Below are 22,185 nucleotides of genomic sequence, written 5' to 3' on the forward strand. Positions count from 1 at the left end.
CCTGCTCTCATAGCCACCCCCACCCTGCTAACTATTTCATTTTTATTACAGTGATCTTATATAGTATTTGTCCTTTACTGAGTTATTTCACTCAGCATAATGTCGTCCACATTTTTCCATGTAGTATAGTGTTTCATGAGTTCCTCATTGGTTTCTTTATTGCTGTGTAATAATACTCTATGGAAGGAGGAGTGGCATCCACTTCCATAATAGCTTGCCTCCAGAAAACCTATGACCTGGAGAGAGGATGAAAGGCACCCAAGCGTTGAGGACTCTCCTTCATAGGGTCACTATAAGTTGCCTGCAACTCAACGGCACTTAACAACAACAACAATAATACTTTATTGTGTGAATATGCTCATTTTAGATCTCAAAAGAGATTAAGTCAAGGCAACTTTTATTCTACACTACCTCATAACAAATAAAACTATCCCAGATGAGATTATAACCACAGACATAGGGATTAGAATCTATAACACATATTTTAGGGGCACACAATTCAATTCATAGTATACACTTCACTTAGGAAATTTTTCCTTCCTTTTATACTGATATTTTTAATGAGTTCAGGCCAGTTACATTGCAGAATGTTCCATAGTAGGAATTAGGTAGTTTCTTTATGATTGTTCTGTTGTTATGTGCCCTCGAGTTGCTTATGACCCATAGCAACCCTATGTATAGCAGCTCTCAACCCTGCTCTGTTCTAAGCCAGTCTCATTAATTCTGACACACCAATTCTCATTGCCTCAGATGGATTGTATCAATCCATTTCATCTGGGGTCTTCCTCTCCTGTGCTGTCCCACCACCTTTCTGAGCGTGATGTCCTTCTCCAATGATCGGTCTCTCCTGGCCACATGCCCAGAGTATGTGAGACAGAGTTTCAGGATCCTAGCCTTCACAGAGAAACTTGGTTTCATCCTCTCTAAGACAGAGCTATTTGTTTTCTTGGTGATCCATGATTCAAGACTGTTTACCAGTATCACATTTCAAAGGCATGGATGCCTGTATTCATTAAATATCATTGACAAGCATACTACATCATTTATGATATGAAGTATCTTAATGGGAAAATTATTACCATTGCTCTCATAAGTGATCAACATTGTATTATCTACTATTCTATGCAAAATAGCATGTTTAAAATAATATTCTTAAAGGTTTATAGAGAATACATAAATCTGTCCTTTATGGCAATATGTTTCAAATTGTACAAAAGACATTTAAAATGACATTTTATTCAGAGGTAACTTCAGAATTTATTAAATTGCTATCATATCTCCATATTTTAACTCCATTAATAAAACTTGATTTTTATCATTAAGAAGAATTGAAACTCATCTTTACTTCATTTTATTAAATTAAAAAGGTAAAATAGATAGGTTTTTACATTCTGACTTTTTAAATTCGCAAATAAGATATTGTTTACAAATTTTAAAATTAAATAAAGGGACATCTGCTGGCCTAGAGCGTACGGACTTGCACTGCCAGTCCAAAGGCATACTATTTGAATCCACCAGCTGTTCTAAATAAGAAAGATGGACAGTCTCCTTGCATGCAATTTACTACCTCTAAAAGTCTCCTGGAGGTCAGCTTCAATTTCAATTCAGTAGCACACAATGACAACAAGAGAATTAAAGCAAAAAGTGAATATGGAAGGAAGAAATCTTACAAAAATGTTTAGTCTTTTACATTTATTCACAATATAAAAATAATGTCAGTATTTATATTTTGTTGTTTTGGGGTATAATAGTCAGAATCAACCCATAACTGACCTTTCAGCAGACTCTCAGAGTCTGTGAGTTACACGGGTGGAGACTGCCCGTCCTTCTCTCACAGAGTAGCTGGTGGAGTCTAACCACGTGCCTTTGCAATTGCACTGCAGTTTCTTACCACCAGGCCACCAGAGCTCCTGTATATGTATCTGACACCGTATCAGTATGATCGACTTAATAAAGTGGGGCACTGTATTTTCTTATAAATACTTGTATTTTCTTGCAGATAATTGCTTTGTTTTTAGTATATTTCAACTTTAAGGGAAAAAAAACCAATATGTAAAACTCTGTTGCATGAATTGAGATTTCATTTCAGCTTACTTGATAAATAGTATTTTCATATTCCAAAAGGGAAAAAAATTGCTATTTTTTTTATTTATTGCTAATTGTACCAGCATTCTATGACATCTTTAAATGAAGTGCAAGTACAAACTTCACATTTTATTTCATAGATTTGAATTAGCTTAGCATATAATAGTTACAGGAATGTCTTTATTTTAATTTATTCCACTGAGTGAAAGTACATTTTCAATGTCCTTATCAGCACCATTAAAATAGTGCAGGTATTTGGACTTGTAAGGAACTTTGTGGTGGAGTGATATAATTATATTTCTTCCTTACAGGAAGCGCTGATCATGGCAAGTATGGACCATCCGCATCTTGTTCGATTGCTGGGCGTGTGTCTGAGCCCAACGATTCAGCTGGTTACACAGCTCATGCCCCATGGATGCCTGTTGGACTATGTCCATGAGCACAAGGATAACATCGGTTCACAGTTGCTGCTTAACTGGTGTGTCCAGATAGCTAAGGTAAGTGCTCACGATTTCCGGTTTCTGAGTTTTTACCAATTAATTTATAATAGCATGTTAAATCATTGACCTCTTAAATAAAATTTAAAATGCTTGATATTGAAATAGATGTTATGAGATGTTGTTGATATACAAACCTCAGATCACACATATATTCTTAAATATTTTTTATAATTATACAGTACCATTGATATTGCGTTGAGTAGATGCCAAAAGAATTCTTTTAACTGGATTTGTTTCTTCTTTTGTTTGTTGTATTATAGTCTATTTAATAAGAAAAAAGATTGAATGCCAGAATTATTCTGTACTTTCAGTTCTTAGTATTATTGTTATGTGTCATCAAGTCACCTGTGACTCTTAGTGACCATATGTACAAGAGTTCTGAATCCTGCCCTATCTTGAGACAGTCTCACTAGCCCTGACACACCTACTCTAGTTACTGTTTTAATTCATCTCCTCTGGGTTCTTCCTCTTTTGTCACTCCACCCTTCTGAGCATGTCTTTCTCTCCTCCTGGCTATGAACCCTTAGAATGTGAGCTTCTAAAGCCTTGCTTCCAAGGAGCAACAATACAGTATTATAAATAGATTCTATGTATGCTTCAAAATGATTTGATAATTTTCCATTTTTTTAAATGATTCATCCTTTTTTGATCAGATGAGAGGCCTTATAAGCAATGCAAGTTATGGCAGGCCCTGTGATAGTAGGAAGAGAGGCCTGTGCTGGTGAACAAGAGAGCAATTACTCATTCCTTGGACAATGTAGCTTGAGAGTAATGCTAACAAATTAGTCTGAATTTCTAACTTTTTGAAAGGGACCAGAATTGTGGTCTTTTATGTGAATTCCCCCAAATTTAAATCTTGGATCAAACTTTTGAAGCATCTGGAGGCCAAACAAAGCAAACATTTATGGCTCGCAGTTCAACATCTGTTATAAATTCTTGATGTTCAAAGGCACCATTTATGACTTTCTTGAAAAAATTATTTTTAAAGAAATAAGGTCAAGATGAATTTTATATTTTTGCTTCACTATTTCAATTCATAGTTATATAAAAAATATTATTAGAGTTCTAGGAATTTATATATGTGTATGTTTATCTTTGTATCTCACAGTATAACTGTCAAAATGTTAGTCATTTTAGCCTATTTATTTTTATGACTTCAGAATTTATAGAAGTAAATTAACAAAAGCAGAAATGTGAGCTAATTCTTGAAATAAAACTTCAAAATAACTGAAAGTAAAACATCGTGGATATGCCCTCAGGCTCAATATAGCTTTCATAAAGATCATTTGTTATAATTTTATGAATATTAAATGGTAAAAGAAATGGAGATAACTATTTATGGTAATTAAGTTTAAATTAGAGTCTTTAAAACTTTTTTTTTTCAATTAAAGCTTTTATAATATATAAAGTAAATGTAAAATGTGGCCAAAATTCTAAAATCATTGGAGGACTATAAATAAAACAGTTAAATTTTCAATGTCTTCACTCTCCACAAAGGCTTCTGTGTTCTCTATGATACAGGTTTCATCCCCAGAGAGCTGTGGCATTATGATAACACTTCTGGAAAACGGTTCACACTGACAGGGGAAACTACTGATGTGTTTGTTCTCTTGGCAGAAATATGTTCAATACTCTTCTCCAGCATCACAACTCAAAGACATTGGTTCTTCTTCTGTCATCATACTCATATTTAAATGTTTGACTTTTTTTTTTTCTTTCTCAAAAATTTGAAGGTGTCAGCCTTGAGCCATGTGCTTCTGGGAGATGTAGTTGTCCGTAGCTGTGTGGTGCAGGGTCCTAACTTCTTGATTTTATGGCAAGATTACTTTGCCATCAGTGCTTCAAAAAAGATTTATGAAAAAATCACCATGTTCCATGGCCTATGCTGATTAAAAGTATAGAAAGATAAACAAAATGAACATAGGGAATGCTAATGTTCAGTGATTGAGTACTTGTGTGCTACCCAGAAGCTTTGAACCCACATGATAGTTCCACAGAAGGACCTGGTGATCTGCAATCTACAGATTCCAGCCAAGAAAACCTTTTGGGACTGTCCTGCTCTGTCATCTGGAGTCTTTTGAAGTTGAAAGAAACTCTAAATCACCTAAAAACTGCAATAACAGCTTCAATAATAACTATGATGAACTATGGTTCTTTCTGTAAATTCTAATGGGTTGACCAAACTTTAACCAAGAAAAGAAATTAGTATAAGATTGCACCCATTGTTTTATAATTTTGAAGCAGAAAAATATATGGAATATTTAAGGGAAGAATTACTTGAGTTTTGAGACAGTTGGTAACAAGATTATTTCAGGCAAAGGAAAGACCACAGAGAGTCCTATAATTAGAATTTACACATTGGCGTCTAGTCAGAACTAACTTATAGCTGACCTGCCCGTGGGGTTTCAAAAACTGTAAATGAAGCTCTGGTCACCTAGTGGTGAGAAAATGCCCTGCAATCTCAAAAGCACACAGTTCGAATCCACCAGCCACTCTGTGGGAGAAGTATATGACAGCTCTTCCTATGTGGTTACACTGCCTTGAGAACCCACTGGAGGGTCAGCTATGGGTCCATTCTGACTCAATGGTACATAAAAACAACAACAAATGGCACAAGGGCCTCTCGCCCATAGTTCTCGCTTGTAGCTGCGGGTGGATTCAGACTGTTTGAGAGTATCCACCTTTCTGTCAGCGCCACAGCTCTTATCATCCAAACTGGGCAGTTTGTGGAGTGAAAGGAATACTAGTTCTTCCAGAATAACAGCATTAAAAATATTGAGTAGATCAGGGCTTGTAGTAATACCCGGAAGCATATTTGGATTTTATTATAAGTTCTGTTGTGAATTATTGAAATGTTTTAAAAATAAAAGTAATATAAGCCATTTTCTGTTGTAGAGAGGTCATGCCAGTGTATATATGGAGAGAGTTGATCGAAGGGATACAGAAATAGAAATTAAAATACTAGTGAGAAAACTGAGTGGTAGTGGAAACTAGAAAACTAGATGGAATTTAAAAAAAAAAATAAACATTGTAAGACAATATTTATCTTCTTCTAGATATGTAGTGATAGAGAGTGGTGTGATAGTTCAGTTTCCTGAGACAGTGAAGGATGAGCGGTGAAGTCTTAGTTATCCATCACCACCACAGCAGAGATTCCTTTATTGGTGTTAATTTGACTTACACATAGAAGTTTATTTTCTTAAAATTTTGGAGGCCCAAAGTCCAAACTCAGGATTCCAGTGCTGAAGAAAGACCACTCTCTATCTAGGGTGGTGAAAAAGAAAAGTCCTTGTGTCCTCAGCATCAGTGAGCTCCATGATTCCTGCAAGTCTCCTTGTGTCTTGTTTTCTTCCCAGTAGAAAGAGCTTCCATGTCCAGGGACCCAGGTCCAAGAAGACATCTATCATTGGTGATTATTTCCTGATAGTGCTAAAGGTTTCCTAATCTAAACTCACTTCCTCCTTTTTATCTCTTGTGACTGAATGGGTTGAGCATGGTGAGATTGTGAGGATGCTATGGGAAAGGGGATTGGAGGGTAGGGCAAGGTTTTGATGGGTTGTTCTAAGGTTACTGTGAGTTAGTCAACCCCCCTACACCTAACAACAACAACATGGAACATAAGGCAGGGGATACCAATTAATGGCTATAAAATGTATGTTTTAAAGAGGGTCTTGTAGTAGAGATATAAATTTAGGAAACACATAAAGACACACACATACAAAGAGAGAGGATGAGACACAGATATAGGTATATGAGCAGAAAGAATAACTTTTGGGGGTTAGGAGCTGCAGTGTCAGTGCAAAAGTACACGTTTGAATCCATCAGCTGCTCAATAGAAGAAGATGGGCAGTCTCCTCTCATACAGTTCACTGCTTCTGAAAACCCACTGGAAGGTCAGCTCTTTGCCAGATTTGTCTCATCGGCACATAACAACATGCAAGTCTATATATACGTACACATATGTGTATGTATACAAAGATAATATAGAAACATACTGTTTATATGTTAACATATACAATATATACATATACACATATATGCATATACATAGATCTATACATATACATACATATGTGTGTGTATGTGTGTGTGTGTATATATATATAATCAGTGCAATTCATTGCCAACTTATCAACTCATAACTGATCTCTGCAGCAAGTTTTTCAGAAGTTGTAAATCGCATGGGAAGAAATTGCCCCTCTTTCTCCTGTGGCACATGTAGTGGATTCAAACTACCTTCCTTTGGGCTGGCAGGATAACTCTTTACCCACTACATTACTAGGCTAATATTTTTTTTTAATTTAAGATTTGACAACAGTTGATATTTCTTAGAGACTGATTCATATTTATAACCAGTACCTAAAGTTTGCTTTGAAATACAGCAAGACTGTAAAATGAATATGATTATTAAATAAATAGTTAATAAGAACTTTTAGCTCAACAGAAAATCTGCCTTGAAGGAGTAAGTCCCTGTTTCATCTTTTTTTTTTTTTTTGAAGAAAGAACATTAGAGTCTGAAAGGTCCAGATTTGAATGTTGATTCTGTCTCAGTTTTGTGAGCTGAAATAAATGATCCAACCTCTAAATTTTAGTTTCTTGATGTATGGAGTTGAATTAACAATTATTTTCACTTCCTTGAAAAACAAGAAAATCCAGCGACATACTGACTAGACCTTTGTGAATTGCCCTGCTTTATAACCCAAAGTCCCGTGACTCTGTCATTGAAAGATGGGCATTGCTTCTCACTACCTGCAGTTTCCAGGCTGAGAAGTCTGGTGGAGGGTCACTGCGAGGTAGAACTGACTTGATGACAGTGAGTTTGAGTTTTAAATGACTACTCAAATATATCCCACCCAAAATCTACTTCCTTCAGATTTCTTAGACTCTTAGTGACCCCGTGAGCCTCCATCTGGCTTTCCAGGTTCTAAGTTTTATGGGGAGAGATTGCCCATCCTTCTCCCCCACAGTGGCTGGTGGATTTGAAACTGCTGATCTTTTGTGTAGCATTGCAGTAAGTTACACAGTATAACACTAGAGCTTCTTCAGTGGTGTACAAAATCTGGAACTGTAGAAATACACCTAAAATGGTAAATGAGTCTTTGCAATGTGATTACTGCAAGAATCTTGAGATGGTGAGATTTAGCTGAATTATCTTGGTAGGTTCATGTGAAAGGCAAAACCAGCAAATTGCGAGAGAAAAGATGTGAGGACAGAAGCAGTGGTGGAAAAGGAGCCTGGGGAATATAGGAGGCCTCTGTTGTGGTGGTGGTGGTGGTTACGTGCTGTTGAGTTGTCTCCAACTCAGAGCGCGACCCTACATATAGCTCTGAACCCTGCTGTCTTCTCATCCGGTGTCTTCCTCTCTTGCACTGTTCCTCAGAGGTGGCCTTGAGAAGCTAGAAAATGTAAGGAAAAATTATTTCCTACAATGTCCAGAAGGCACTCAGGCTTACTCATACATTTATTCTAATGAAACTAATTTCAGGCCTCTAAACTCCAGAACTATAAATGAATAAATTTATGCATTTCCAGTAATTAAATTGGTGGTAATTTATTATAGCAAAAATAGGAAAACTAATATATCCCTCCTAGAGGTTTGTGAAGATTAAACAAAATAGCCAATATACAAGTGTACTTAATTCAGCACTAAGAATATGGTAGGTATTTGAAAACAAACTATTATTAGCTTTAGTTTGAAACAGAGGATTGCTTTAGAATTGACTGTAAAATATGAGTAGTATGGTCTGTATAAAGATGTTTTATGAAGAGTTCTTTCAGTAACTGAAAAAATATCCCACTGTTAGTCTAGTCTGACTCCATGGGGTTTCTGAGGTGGTAAATCTTTACAGGAAGAGACCGGCCATCTTTCTTCTGAGAACTGACAGATTTGAACCACCAACATTTCAGTTACTGGCCCAACATATACCATGGGATCAAACATACCTCTCCATGTTCCTGCATCTATTTCTATCAATTTTATCATCAACTCTCCCTCCCACAGTGATTGTTAAAAAGGCGCTGTGACTCTGCTCTTAATACTATGAGGTTCAGTAATCTATTGCAATGGCTGTCCAGAACTCATAGGCAATGCTTAGATGCTATTTACTTATGTTATTAGGAAGCTATCCAATTCCACTGACTGATAGAGAAACAAACTACATCTGTATAGTGCTACCCAGCCTATCAGCACACTTAGGAGAGTCAGGAGATCAGGAGATTTATTGCACTGGGAAAGTTTTCTGTCAGGGACCTCTCCAAAATACTGAAGAGCAATGAGGCACCTAAAAGCCACAGTAACACCTAGCCGTATGGTAAAAGTCAAAGACAATGGCCGTACAGCCACAATGACTATCCACTATAGCCAAGAATTATAGGCAATATTATCAAGCATGCACTCCAGTGAGGCACAGTTCTATGTAATTTAATATATTAATTTATTATATTTTGGATGGAAATCTTGTTACCATTCCTAAATTATAGGTCTGCTTATTCAAAATTTCTGCAGAATATATATATAATTTTTTTCAAATTGATTGAATCTAGCATTTATGTTTGTTGAGAAAATGTGTGTTCTCCCAAAGCCATCATGATTTTTAAGTCAGCTCAGTACCTTTTCTTGATTAAGCATAACACCCCCCCCTCAGCAAACTTCCTACTTTACTTTGGCCTTGTCAGCAAAATTCATTTTCTTGTTTAGGTCATATTTCTAATTGGTAATTAAAGGAATTCTATTCATATTAATTGCTGTCAAATAAAAAAAAATCATCTGATCCTCCAGTGAGGTTTGTTTTTTTTTTTTAAATTTTTTTTAAATTTTATTATTTTTGTGTGAGTGTACCGTCAAATCAGATCTGACTGGTACAGGAGGAGATTGTCCCTCCTTCCCTGGCAGAGTCCAGTGAGTTTTAAGCTACTGTAAATTGCAGAAGAGGAGATTGTCTTTTCCCTCACAGCCACTAAATGATTCAAACCATCAGAGAGGCACAACCTTTGAGGTAGCAGCAAGATGCAGTAATGACTATGTCACCAAAGAATCCATTGTTGTTGGTGTTATGCGCTATTGAATCACCTATAACTCATAGCAACCGTTATGTACAGCATCTCTGAACTCTGCTGTATGCTAAGCCAACCTTATTGTCTCTGACACACCTACTCCCATTACCCCAGTCACTGAGTCAATCCATCTCGTTGAGGGTCTTCCTCTCCTGTGCTGTCCCTCCTCCTGCCCAAGCATGATGTCCCTCTCCAAGGGCTGGTCCCTCCTTACAACATGCCATGTCAGACAGAGCTTCAGAATCCTTGCCTCCAAGGAGCAGCCTGATTTCACTTTCTTTAGGATGAACCTGTTTGTTCTCTTAGCAGTCCATGGTATATCCTATACTCTTCTCCAGCACTACAGCCCAAAGGCACCAATTCTATCATTCCTAGTCACCGTCCAGCTTTCTGATGCATAGCAATTCTATTAGGAACTCTAATAGGAAACGTTAATTTTGACGGAACACTTAGTGGTATCTGTGAAACCTGTTTGGGTGGTTTTGGGCTAGTGTTTTCGTTGTTTGGTATTTCTATTTGTTTGTTTTTACACTAGCAGACTCAAAGGGGAAAAGATGAGAGATGGGCCTCTGTCAGTCAGAAAACCTAGCTCACCATGATTTGAATGAGGGCATATTCCTTTGCTTAGATATGAAAACCTATTAATTGATATTCTTGAAGATATGAGGATGTTCCATGAGCAGAGACTTGACCGGCCTTCCTTACTCCTGCTCATTTTTCTCTAGCTGGAACTATCAAGTGTCTAGAGAGCTGCCAATACCAACTCTGTTCAGTTATTTTATTCTGTATGAACAACAGTTAAATTCAGATCTGATCTCTTGTGTCAGTAAAGCAGGGACCAGAAACTGCTATTTCTAATTTGTTTCTGGTTGGAACTAGAGTTTATGTGTAAAGGTACCCGAGTCATGTACATATATGCAAACTGTAAAATTTCATAAAATCATAAATAATCTAGGGAAGTAAAAAAGAACTACTTTCACTCAAAAAAAGGAGAACTAGCTACACTCTAGAAATAATAAATTCTGTACATAACAGTTAACCAAGGAACATTTACAGAGAATGTGTAATGATAATCTGAATGTCAATGCTGAATTCTTTTATACAATTGATTTTACATCTTTTATTAATGACTAGAAATTCCATCATAATTGCTCAAAGTGTATCTTTGAAATGTCATTTCACAATGACACTTAACACTGTTTAAGAATGTATGAAACTACTGAAATTAATTCCTTTTTTGCATAATTACATTTTCTATGAATGGAATAGAACATTAATATTGAAATTAGGAGCAGTAGTATAGTGACATACCTAAACCTCACTCAGTGAAAATTTGCAATTTAATTGGAAATTAGATGGTTTTCTTTTCTAGTCCTATAACTAGTGTTTTTGTAGAAACAAGGATGAGAAGGTAGTCTATAATTTATCATCTGCTACTGATATTACTTATCTTTAAAAAGCACTCAGTATTCTGATTAATTGTTCTCGGACTTTTGAAGAGTCGATGACATCAGTTTGACTATTTGGTGAAATTTATTGATGGAAAATACACTTAGTGACTTGCCCAGGGTCATACTACAAACTGGAGAAAGAATGAAAAATGGAATTCAGTATCTGGACAATTAATTATCTCGAAAGAGGGACTGTGAAATTATTGCTTACTGTTTATTTTTTTTTTCCATTTCCTAAAGAGACAGCCTAATGATTAAGTTCTTGCAGTATTTCTGACCATGTCTTATTAAAGACTTAAGAGTTGAGCAACAACAACAACAAAAAAGAGTTGAACAATAAGAGATAGTTTTGTCTAGTGTAGCCAGCTGGTAGAGCCAAACTGCAGGCCTTTGTGATTGCAGTGCCGCTTCTTACCGCTAGGCCACCAGAGCTCCCTCAAAAATAATGAAAATATCCTTATTGAATGCTTCTTCTACTCTACTGGGGGAAACAGACAATAGCCTAGTAAAGGAAAGGCATTTCTTCGCGTAATGAGAGAAGGTAACAGACAGCAGTTAAGAGGGCAAGAGTTGAAGTACCCTGGAGTGGGGTTCCAGTACTAACACTGCCACTCAGTATGTTTAGTAGCTTAATTCAGATTTGATGAGATCTCTATAGCTATGTCGTCACGTATGAAGTGGATATAACCTGTTCTGCTGTATTAATTCAATGAAAGCATGCATAGACTTTGAACAAATGCTGCCAGAAGAATTGTAGTGCTTACTCCATGTTTTCGTACATAATGTGAAAGCAGGACATAATTTTTATAGTATTAAACTAACTTAAGAATTATTATAATAAAAATTAATTCATCTTTCCATAACTTTGATAAAAAATAACCTTGTATGGCAAAAGAGCATTAACTCTAGGGAAGTAAAAAGTGGCTTAAAATCTTGACTCATATATATGAGACTTTTAAGTCTTTTTTTCCTTTTGAAAGAAAATACTTGTGGTGGTGGTGGGATGTGCCGTCGAGTTGCCTGCGACTTATAGCAACCCTGTGTACAATAGCCCTAAACTCTCCTCTGTCCTGTACCAGTCGCACTGTCTCTGATACACCCATCCCGATTATCCCAGTCACTGAATCAATATTTGAAAAAAAGAAACCAAACTTGTTTGAAGATAGCAGATAGTATACTAGTGATATAAATCTGGAAAATCTGACAATTCCTACAGAATAAGAATTATTGTTGTGTTATGTGCCATCAAGTCACTTGTGACTCATAGTGACCCTATATACAAGAGCCCTAAATGCTGTTCTATCCTGTGCCAACCTCGCCATCTCAAGCACACATATTCCCACCACTCCACTCACAGAATCGATCGATCTCATCGAGGGTCTTCCTCTCCTGTGCCATCCCTCTACTCTCCCAAACATGAGTCCCTCTCTAAGGACCTTGCAACATGCCCAAATTATGTCAGACAAAGCTTCAGAATCCTTGACTCCAAGGAGCATTCCGCCTTCACCTTCTCTAGGACAAACCTGTTTGTTCTCCTGGCAGACCATGGTATATTCAACACTCTTCTCCAGCACCACAGCTCAAAGATATCAATTCTGTATCATCCCTATTCACTGTTCAACTCTCTGATGCATAGCACGTAATTGTGAAGACATAGCCCCGATCAGGCACATATGTATGTATATTTATTCATTCATAATAATTTATTGTGAGCTCTGTTGACCTAATGCCAAGAAGCTGTGCTGCAAACCCAAAGGAATGTGGTTCAAGGCCACTAGCTGCCCCATGGGAAAGGGATGGGCAATCTAGTCCTGTGTGATTAACTGCCTCTGAAAACCCACCATATGGTCAGTTATGGGTTGATTCCGACTCTGTGGTACACAATAACTCATTAATATAACAAACAGGCAATGAGGATCATTATGTTTTTATCTTGAATAAAGAACAAGGACTTTGAAATTCTAAATATTTAGTTTTGAACCTAAACCTTATCCATCAATAGCTGTGAAACTCTGTGTAAGTTTCTTAAACTGTATTGAGTTTCCTCATCTATATATTGCTGTTATTTTTTACAAACGAGTCAGAAATAACCTAGAGGTGACTATCCAGTTTTCAGATTTTCAGGTGCAGTAAATCACATGGAGATTACCCATCTTTCTCCTGTGGAACAGCTGGTGAATTTAAACTACATTTCTTTGGATTGGCAGTACAAGTCTTTACCTCTAAGCCACAATTATATCTAACTAATATCTAGTTCAAAAGGGCTTTGAAGGAATGAAATAAATGTTAATATCTTATGTTGTATAACACTTAATAGTTGTTACATAAATACTACCCACTCACCATCTCCCACCCCATAGATAATTTTTAAAAATCACGTAAAGCAATGATTTCAAGGCCATCCATTTTGAAAGAGGATCAGTTACTTTTTTTTTTTATTTCAATGAACATCTACAGAGATTCTGGAATTCCATTCATTCATTGTTGCACTTTTCTCCCCACCCACTGGTTACTTTTATATAACTTTATTGAAGTTATGTTTTTATAGGAAGGAACACAAATCTTCTCTAGAGAAGTTTGTCAAATAGCCCCTCATGTTAAACAGATTCAGTCTTAAATATCAGATTCAACAAACATCAGAATTTTTCTTCTAATTTAAAATTATTCCATCTTGGTAGCTTTCTTTTTTCAGTTGTTCAGAAATCCCAATTTAATAAAATCCCATTAATAACATTAATAATTAATAACTGGGAGTTCCTTACAAGTATTACTTTATAGAAGCATCTAAAAGAACATTCCTATTACTTGGCAGAGAAAGCAAGATGTTCAATTTCCTGGCATAAAAGTACTCCTTAACCAAATTATAACAATAGAAGTCTCCAGTCCTCTTCAGGCAACATAATCATCACAGCTCCCACATCCTTGTCTTCTATTTGGCATACAATATAAGTATATATATTATTCATTACTCTGATCAGCTAAAACAAAACCAAACCCACTGCCTTCAACTAGAGTCCAATTCATAGTAGATCCCCAAGATCAACAGATGGATAGTTAAAGAAATTATGATACAATTGCACCATGGAGTGTTATGCAACACTTAAAGAACAATAAAAACAAATTTGAGAAACACTATGCAACATGGATGAAGCCACCCAGAATGATGCTGACTGACTTAAAACCAGTCACAAAACAACAAATACTGTATAAGATCTCTGTTATAAAAACCTAAGGAAAGCTTTATATACCGAATCATATGTCAGTGTTTATCAAGGATGAGAAGAAGAGAAAGAAGTAAAAAAAATTAATAGATACTTATTAAATTGTATGAAGGGTAAGGCAATATGTAATAAGTTGATCGTATATTGTAGTAAATTAATTAGTAGTAATTAGCAGTTACTTCCTATGTGATAATTTCTTGTTGGTAAGTGTCGTCTAGTCGTAAACGACTCATAGCTATCCTGTGAGCGAAAGACCTGAACACTTGCATAACTTTCAGCGTTTCTCCAAGTTCACAGAGTTTCTGGAGGCAAGCTATTTTGGAAGTAGATGCCACTCCTGCTTCCAAGCTTGTGATTATTGCCTTGGAAAACCTGCTGCAGGGTCAGCAGTGGGTCAGTTTGGACTCAATGGTACACAACAACAGCAACAGTAATTAATTACATAGCTATTTACATACTCTGCGTTGTAGAACTACTTCCTTATCAAATAAGCTCTGACTTGATTCTAACACATCCAATCTCCATCCCCAGAGCCCACCACTCTATAAGAGGTCCTGGAACTCCTCTGTAGGTGTAGAGTGGAAGTAGGAGCATAGGTATCAGCCTCACTCCATGTCATCCCCATTCTAGAATTGTTACCAGTGATGTTTGTTCCATCTTTAGTCTTAGAAAACTGTATCATTTCTCTACTAGTTATTGAATTCAGCATCTTCCACGTCCACTGCTGGATAAAAAGAACTTAATTTATCAAACAACAAAAACCTAGCTGGGGCTTATCTCATGGGTGTTTATGATCAAAATTATACCTGCACTGCAGTACAAAAATGCTAAACATTCATCTCAAGATGGGGAATTCAAATGAGAAACCACAGATTTTCTTGTTTCAAAGCAGACATTGACACACAAGTCTCTTAGACTTTGCTGAATCTGAAAAAGAATTAAAAAAACAAACAAACAAGAACACAACTCAAACAATGAAACCATTGTAAAATCACATGGAGTGAACACAGGCCAGAGAAATTCCTCTTTCAAAGTGGTGAATCTTCATAGACGAATATGGGGGTTTCTGGAAATGGCATGGTTGGGAACACCAGACCATTATCTAAAAAAAATTTTCTAAGCCCTGACATTATCTCTTCATATGAAATCTGACTTGAAAAATCTAAACAAATAAAACTGAGCTATAACTTCAACCAGTAAAAAGGGGTGAAGAGGACTTTGTGGATCCTTTAAGTCCTCCTGGTTCTCAGAGAGAATACCTTTAAGACCAACCTGTATGTCTGGGTTATTGAAGACCCTTAAGTGTAAACAGGCCTTAGAGGATTCAGTGCCACACTACATCCTGATGACAAACTCAGAGAAGGAAATCGTCTACTTTCTTTCTTAGCCATGTTGCCTCCCCTCAACATTTTAGACCTCTTGTTTATAACCTTACTGAAATAATTATTATAGCATTAGAGATAATTGGTATAAAGGATGTGAAGCCTTTTTGACTTTTTGTTTAAATTTTTTATTTTACTCTGATTTATTTACAAAGTTTGAATACATTGTTTTTCAGAAAAGATCCTTCCCATTTCCTTCACCCCACCCACCCATCAAATTGTGCAACCCTATGATTAACACCCTGCCACCCCCTACCCCAGGCTTGGATCCTCATACCCACTCTACGATAATGGTTTTATCCAGTATTTGTCCTTGTGGGACTGAGGTAGTTCACGCAGCATATAATGTCTCCAGTCCCTCCCAAGTTAGGCAATAATTTACAAAATAATTGCTCCTGTGTGCTGCATAGTATCCCCCTTGTATGAATGTCCTTATAGACTTTTAATAATTTTAATTTTCTATGAAGATTAAGTGTCATTCCCCCCCACTATAAATGAGAGGCAGCTGGGTTTTTTTTTTTTAATTTCCATATACTTTCTGTAATTTTAGTTTACCTCCCAAGGAATTTTCTTACCAGTAGTGTTCCCTCCCGCTCTATTTTTATATTAGAATGTCTAATACCATTGCAACCTCCCAAACAGGTGATAAAGCACCTGGCTGAATTGGAATCGTGTTTATTCCTCCCTGACACAAGCTCATGCTTTTTATTTATGTGCCAAATTCTCACTGCCTTAAAGGAAGACGATATATAAAGGGCAGTAAGGGATAAGAGAAGCTCCATTGTACCAGATGAAAAGGAAGTTTACCGAGGCACTTCTTAAAGCACAGCTCCCAGAAATGCACTGAAACCTTAATTATTTCCTAGGGTTTGCATGAAATATGAAGGTTTCTCCATTATAGGAGGAGTCATTTGGGTACTGTTTTTCTCTTACCTTACCGATAAAATAGCAAGCTTGCCTTTGCTTAGCTTTGCCTATGGCTTTTTGTTTGGCATGCAGAGCAACTCTAATTCAGCTCTGGAAGTTACTCTCTTCCATAAACGGCAAAGGTTTTCATTTCGCTAGCACACACAGGCAGAAATTAAAGAGCCTAATTTCTCCTGAGTGAATGTAGGCTGAAGCTAGTCATTTTAATGTACATTTTTGTGTATCAGAAACGTGAAAGCTAGCCATCAAATGGATTACACGTGTGTAAAGTGTTCCCAGTTACATCTATTAGGCCTGATGATGTGAAGGTGGGTTTTAAGGCAGACTTGAGGAACATGATGGTTTTCTCAAATGAAGAATAAAGTGCCAGGAGTGGCATATCTAGTTCATTGCTCCCCTGTGGTTTGTGCTTCTAAAACTATAGAGGTAGATGACTCTTGAATATTTCTCCTCGGAGGTTGTGTTCTATATTCATGATCTTTAAGATGCATGTATGCAATGTCATCTTTTCTCCCAGATTGTAGCATATTTATGCTAATTCAGAGAGATAGAACATGGATTTTACTACAGAAATGAGAAACAAAGAATAAGGTGATCAAAGGATTTGTGTGGAAACTGAGAGCCTACAGGGTGACTGAGAACAAAACAGTGATTTACTGCCTTTCACAGGTGCCTCGTTCCTTCCTGAGATAGTGCTTTTTCATTTTCTTATTTTTAAAATAACCACAGGGCCACAGAAAACTGCAAAACAAATAGAAATCCAAACAATTTTATAAGGAGGTTTCATTTACTCTTTACCTAGTTTCCTTTAATTGAAACGTAGTCCATAATTACAGTACAGTTTGACCAGCAGGAAATTGACACTGGGGCAGCCCACAGGATTGATTCAGACCTCGACATTTTTATGTACTCTCATTTATGTGTTTGAGGGTATGTTCTTCGCAACATTATCATAGGTATTGATTCTGACCATAATTAAGATATACACCTATTTGATCACAGTTCATGCCAACCCTTTATAACTATAATTACCCACTAGATTTGCTTTTTTCTTTATATTTTTGCTATTGTTCTTTATTGTTTCAATTGTACTCAAGTCTTGGCTGTGACTTATACTGATGACTTAATCTGTTTGAACACCTTGTTCATTTACTGCAGTTGATGTACAATGGTGAACATACTAAATAAAGTCATGCCTTCAAAACTACTTGTAACTGATCCACCAGTCAGTTTCTTAGAGGCTATAAATTGCATTTTAATGGCATAATGGGGGGTTTGGAAGGAGGAGTGGCATCCACTTCCATAAAAGCATAGCTCCAGAAACCCTGTGAACCTGAAGAGAGGATGAAAGGCACCCAAGCGTCGAGGACTCTCCTTCATAGGGTCACTATGAGTTGCCTGCGACTCGACCACACTTAACAACAACAACCACAATGGGGGTTAGGTTTGTCAGAGACAAGGAGGTAGGCTCAAAATAGAGAAGAGTTTAGAGGTGTCATACAGAGGGTCACTATGAGTCGCAACCAATTCCACAGCACATAACAATACCATAAATTACAACATAGGAGATTTCCTATCTTTCTCCCAGAGTTGCTTGTAGATTCAAACCACCAAGTACCACCTTTGAGTAAATGGCACCATTCCTTACAGACCACACCACAAGAGCTCCCTGTGAGCATACGATGCTGTGGAATTTAGGTTTTAGTCAGCATGGTTCTTACTTCAAAGAGTGATGTTGCTAGGTGCTGTCAAATACAACTCATAGTGACCCTGTGCCCTATTCTGTCCTATGCCAGCCTCGCAATGTCTGACACAGTTGAGCCCAATGGAGCAATGACTGTGCCAATCTACCTCACTGAGAGTCTTTCTCTCCTTTAACATCCATCCACCCTTGCCGAGCATGCTTAAAGAGTAGCCTCTCTTAGCAACATGCCTAAAGTACATGAGATGAAGTATTACCATCTCTGCCTCCAAGGAGCACTCTAGCTATACTTTCTCCAAGACTTACCTGTTTGTTTTTTGGCAGTCCATGGGATATTGAGTACTCTTTTCAACAGCCACAGATGAGAGGCATCAGTTTTCCACAGTAAAGAATTCTTCCTTGTGGAACTTCAAAGAATACCCTCTACAAATATTGACCAAAAAATTCGAGAAAGTACATCTGAAGGAGAGACACTTGATTCTGTGTAGTTATTTGACCTATGAGGGTTACAGTGGTAATACAGGTAATATTAGATGACCTTACAATTACTTAGTGGGGACATCTGCACTCCCACATCTGCACATTCTAATTACCGTAGGAAAGTGATTTAGCAGGTAAACAAGCTTCAGGACTCAGAGAGCCCAATCAAACTTAGAAAGGCATGGAGCCAGGGGGAGGAAAATTAGGTTAATAATGAAGACAGCTGAGCATGAATGAGAACAAGCAGTTACGGCTTTATGCCAACCTTCTGCCTTCTGAAAACATTCAAATACCAGGACAATTCTACTTCACATAATAAACTATGAAGACAAGCCCATTATGTGAACAATGAATGTTAAGAAAAAAAAATAGAGGATGAACCCTTTAGATCACAAAATGGCATATAACTTTAACCATCACAGCCAGGACTACTCTCACCTTGGATTTTGACATTGTTTAGTGCCCAATAAATATCATTAACACTCAAAAGAAGAAGCTTTTCTTATTAGATGTAAATGTGAAATCTAGATAACTAAAGAGCTGGAACGTGAGGAGTAAGATGTACGTTTGTGTGTGTGCAGACACATAACTTATATTCACTCAGAGAGAAATGCAGAGAGAGAATTTTTCTATGTATGAAAAGTAAATTTTGGTTCATGAATTTAAATAATTTCTTTACAGACTATTCTATGAACCTCAACCACATTAAAACCAAGTATTACATGCCTGTTTGCAGAAGAATATATTATACTTAACACCGATATTGTCAAGATTAGAAATATTACATAAAACAACCATTCTATAAAATTCCACTTTCCGTCATCTAGAGTTGATTGATTACAAAGAGCTTGTTGGCAGCTGTTTGTTATTTTTTCATCAGATTGTGTGAACACTGAGCCGAATAGATGAGTAGATGTGGGAAGGAAAGGTGAGCTGAGCAATTATAGCACATGTAAAAGAGTGGCTATGGGTCAAGGGGTTTATCCTTCATTAAGGAGCCTTTTCCCAAGCTCAGTCTCTCCCCCGTCACAAAGTGAACAAAGGATGAGTTTAATGACAGTCATCTATCAGCTCGCCACATTTTAAGCTTCAAGATTCTGCTATTCCCAATGCTCTATTCTTTGACAAGGCTAATTGTGTAATTACAATACTACATCACCCACTCCTGGTGCACTTTCGCTGGCAAGGACCAGAACCAGGGACTCTCATGATTATCGCCCCAAGCAAGCACATTAGCATGAATGCAGTTTCCTAATGGGGCTGCTCTAGTATTTTGTTGTATCAAGATTTAAGCAGGGATTTTGTTATAAAGCCTTTGCAGATTAAACATCAGACTGAGCTGATCCCAGAAATTAGAATTGTCTTATTTTTTTAATAAATAAAATTAGCAAATCACCTCTTTTTTATACTTTATGTAACGATAACTATAATATTCTATTCAAACAGAATTTGTAAAGCTTTCTTCAATAATTCATTAAAGTACTTATATAAGGATACTAAATAAAACACTATCCTTAAACCAATTTTAATACAAAGTTAATTGAGGCCAATAAAAAATAACTATTATTGAGGAGAATGGCTTTTATAGTAGCAATATTATTCTTGACCTAGGCGTGGGCTGCATGAATATACTCACTTTATGAAATACCATTGAGTATTAAGATCAGGAGTGCTGATGGCTTAGTGATAAGGAGTGTGCTGCCAACCCAAAGGTAAGTGGTTTGAATCTCTCAGCTGCTCTGCAAGATGAAGGTGGACGACCTTCTCCTGTGTGATTTGCAGCTTCTGAAAAAATCCCTGGAAGGCCGATTATGAGTTGATTCTGACTTGAGACTTGACATAAATAACAATAACTTATATTCATAATAAATATAGTTTTCTATATATGAATATGGTTCTTTCATCTCATTGATGTTAAGTTGGAACCAAATCATGACAGACCCTTCAGTAGGCTTCCTGTAAATGCTATGGTTATAAATGGCCTGGGTCGAGATGGTCCATCCTTCTCTCACAGAGAGAACCTACAGATCAGAATGATCAGAACCTACAGAGAGGCACAGCCTTTGAGGAACACCACTCCCTATAGACCAGGACACCAGAGCACACTTATATTACTTATGTTCTGCTTTAAATATTTCAAAATCTGTAACTTAAATAACTGGCAAATAATGTTCCCCAAACAGGCAAATTTCTATACTGGTCATTTACAATCAAATATTCTTCATGATGATGAGTAAATTGCAAGAGTTCTTTCAACACCTGATTAGCCACCAAAAGTTTCTAGTGTTACTACTTACAATATTACATATGGTACACAAGTTGATTTTGTTATGTGCCATCAAGTCAAAACTGACCCATAGTTGACCCTCAAGTGGGTCTTCAGAGACAGTTAATTTGCATGGAAGGAAATTGTATATCTATCTCCTGTGGAGCAGCTGGGGGATTCAAACCATGTGCCTTTGGGTTGATATTATGGTTATTACTCTTTTTAAATAAATTTTTTATTTCATATTCTGTTTACTTACAAAAATGTTTCTAGTGTTAATTGCATTTTTTATAGAACACGTCGCCTATATAATACTTTGATTTCTTATTACTTGACAATGACAGTCATAGTCTTAACAACAAAAGAAAAAAGAAAGATGTGTGTGTTTATGATAAGTGTTAGCCAATGCTCACATAATAAAATAAAGTTAGCCCTTGCAGTGAATTCCTGCTTTAAATGGAATCTTTTAAAAAAAAAATTACAGTAAAATTGTAAGGATACTAATATATGATTAGGGAGCTCTGGTGGCCTCGTGGCAAGAAACTGTGCTGCAATTGCCAAGGTACATTGTTTGAATCCATTACTGGCTCCACAGGAGAAAATGAGTAGTCTCCTCTCATACGATTAACTGCTGCTGAAAACCCACCGAGAGTCAGCTATGGGTGGCTTCTGACTATGATAAACAACAACCGCAACAATATGTGATTACATTAACTACTATGTATAAAGCACCTAGCACAGAACTTAGTGTATGATGTTATGTACTATCTAGTGAAAACCAACTCGTAGCTGGGCCTCAGCGAGTTTTCAGAGGTGTTAACTCATACAGGAAAAGATAACCAAACTTTCTGTCATAAAGTGGCTGGTGGATTTGATCCGAGTTCCTTATGCTAGCAGTGCAATTCCTCACCACTAGGCAACCAGAGTGTCCTTAGTGTGTAAATATAGCACATACATACTTGGTATTGCTACCATCACTACTACTTCTACTACTACTACTACTACTACTACTACTACTACTACTACTTCTTCTTCTTCTTCTTCTTCTTCTTCTTCTTCTTCTTCTTCTTCTTCTTCTTCTTCTTCTTCTTCTTCTTCTTCTTCTTCTTCCTCCTCCT

The 22,185-nt window shown here is 36.8% G+C and overlaps 1 protein-coding gene across 4 annotated transcripts in view; it reads left to right on the forward strand.

Moving 5' to 3' along the window:
• Positions 1-22,185, forward strand: part of ERBB4 (v-erb-b2 avian erythroblastic leukemia viral oncogene homolog 4) — a 1,418,810-nt gene that overhangs the window by 1,148,513 nt on the left and 248,112 nt on the right. For all 4 annotated transcript variants that reach the window (XM_006891926.1, XM_006891927.1, XM_006891929.1 and 1 more), the window contains exon 20: positions 2,397-2,582. In XM_006891926.1, the coding sequence (XP_006891988.1) occupies positions 2,397-2,582 (186 nt within the window). The remainder of the gene's footprint in view (positions 1-2,396; positions 2,583-22,185) is intronic.

This window comes from Elephantulus edwardii, unplaced genomic scaffold, assembly GCF_000299155.1.
Source record: "Elephantulus edwardii isolate Elephantulus edwardi_28Jun2011 unplaced genomic scaffold, EleEdw1.0 scaffold00106, whole genome shotgun sequence".
In the NCBI taxonomy this organism is placed as follows: Eukaryota; Metazoa; Chordata; class Mammalia; order Macroscelidea; family Macroscelididae; genus Elephantulus; species Elephantulus edwardii.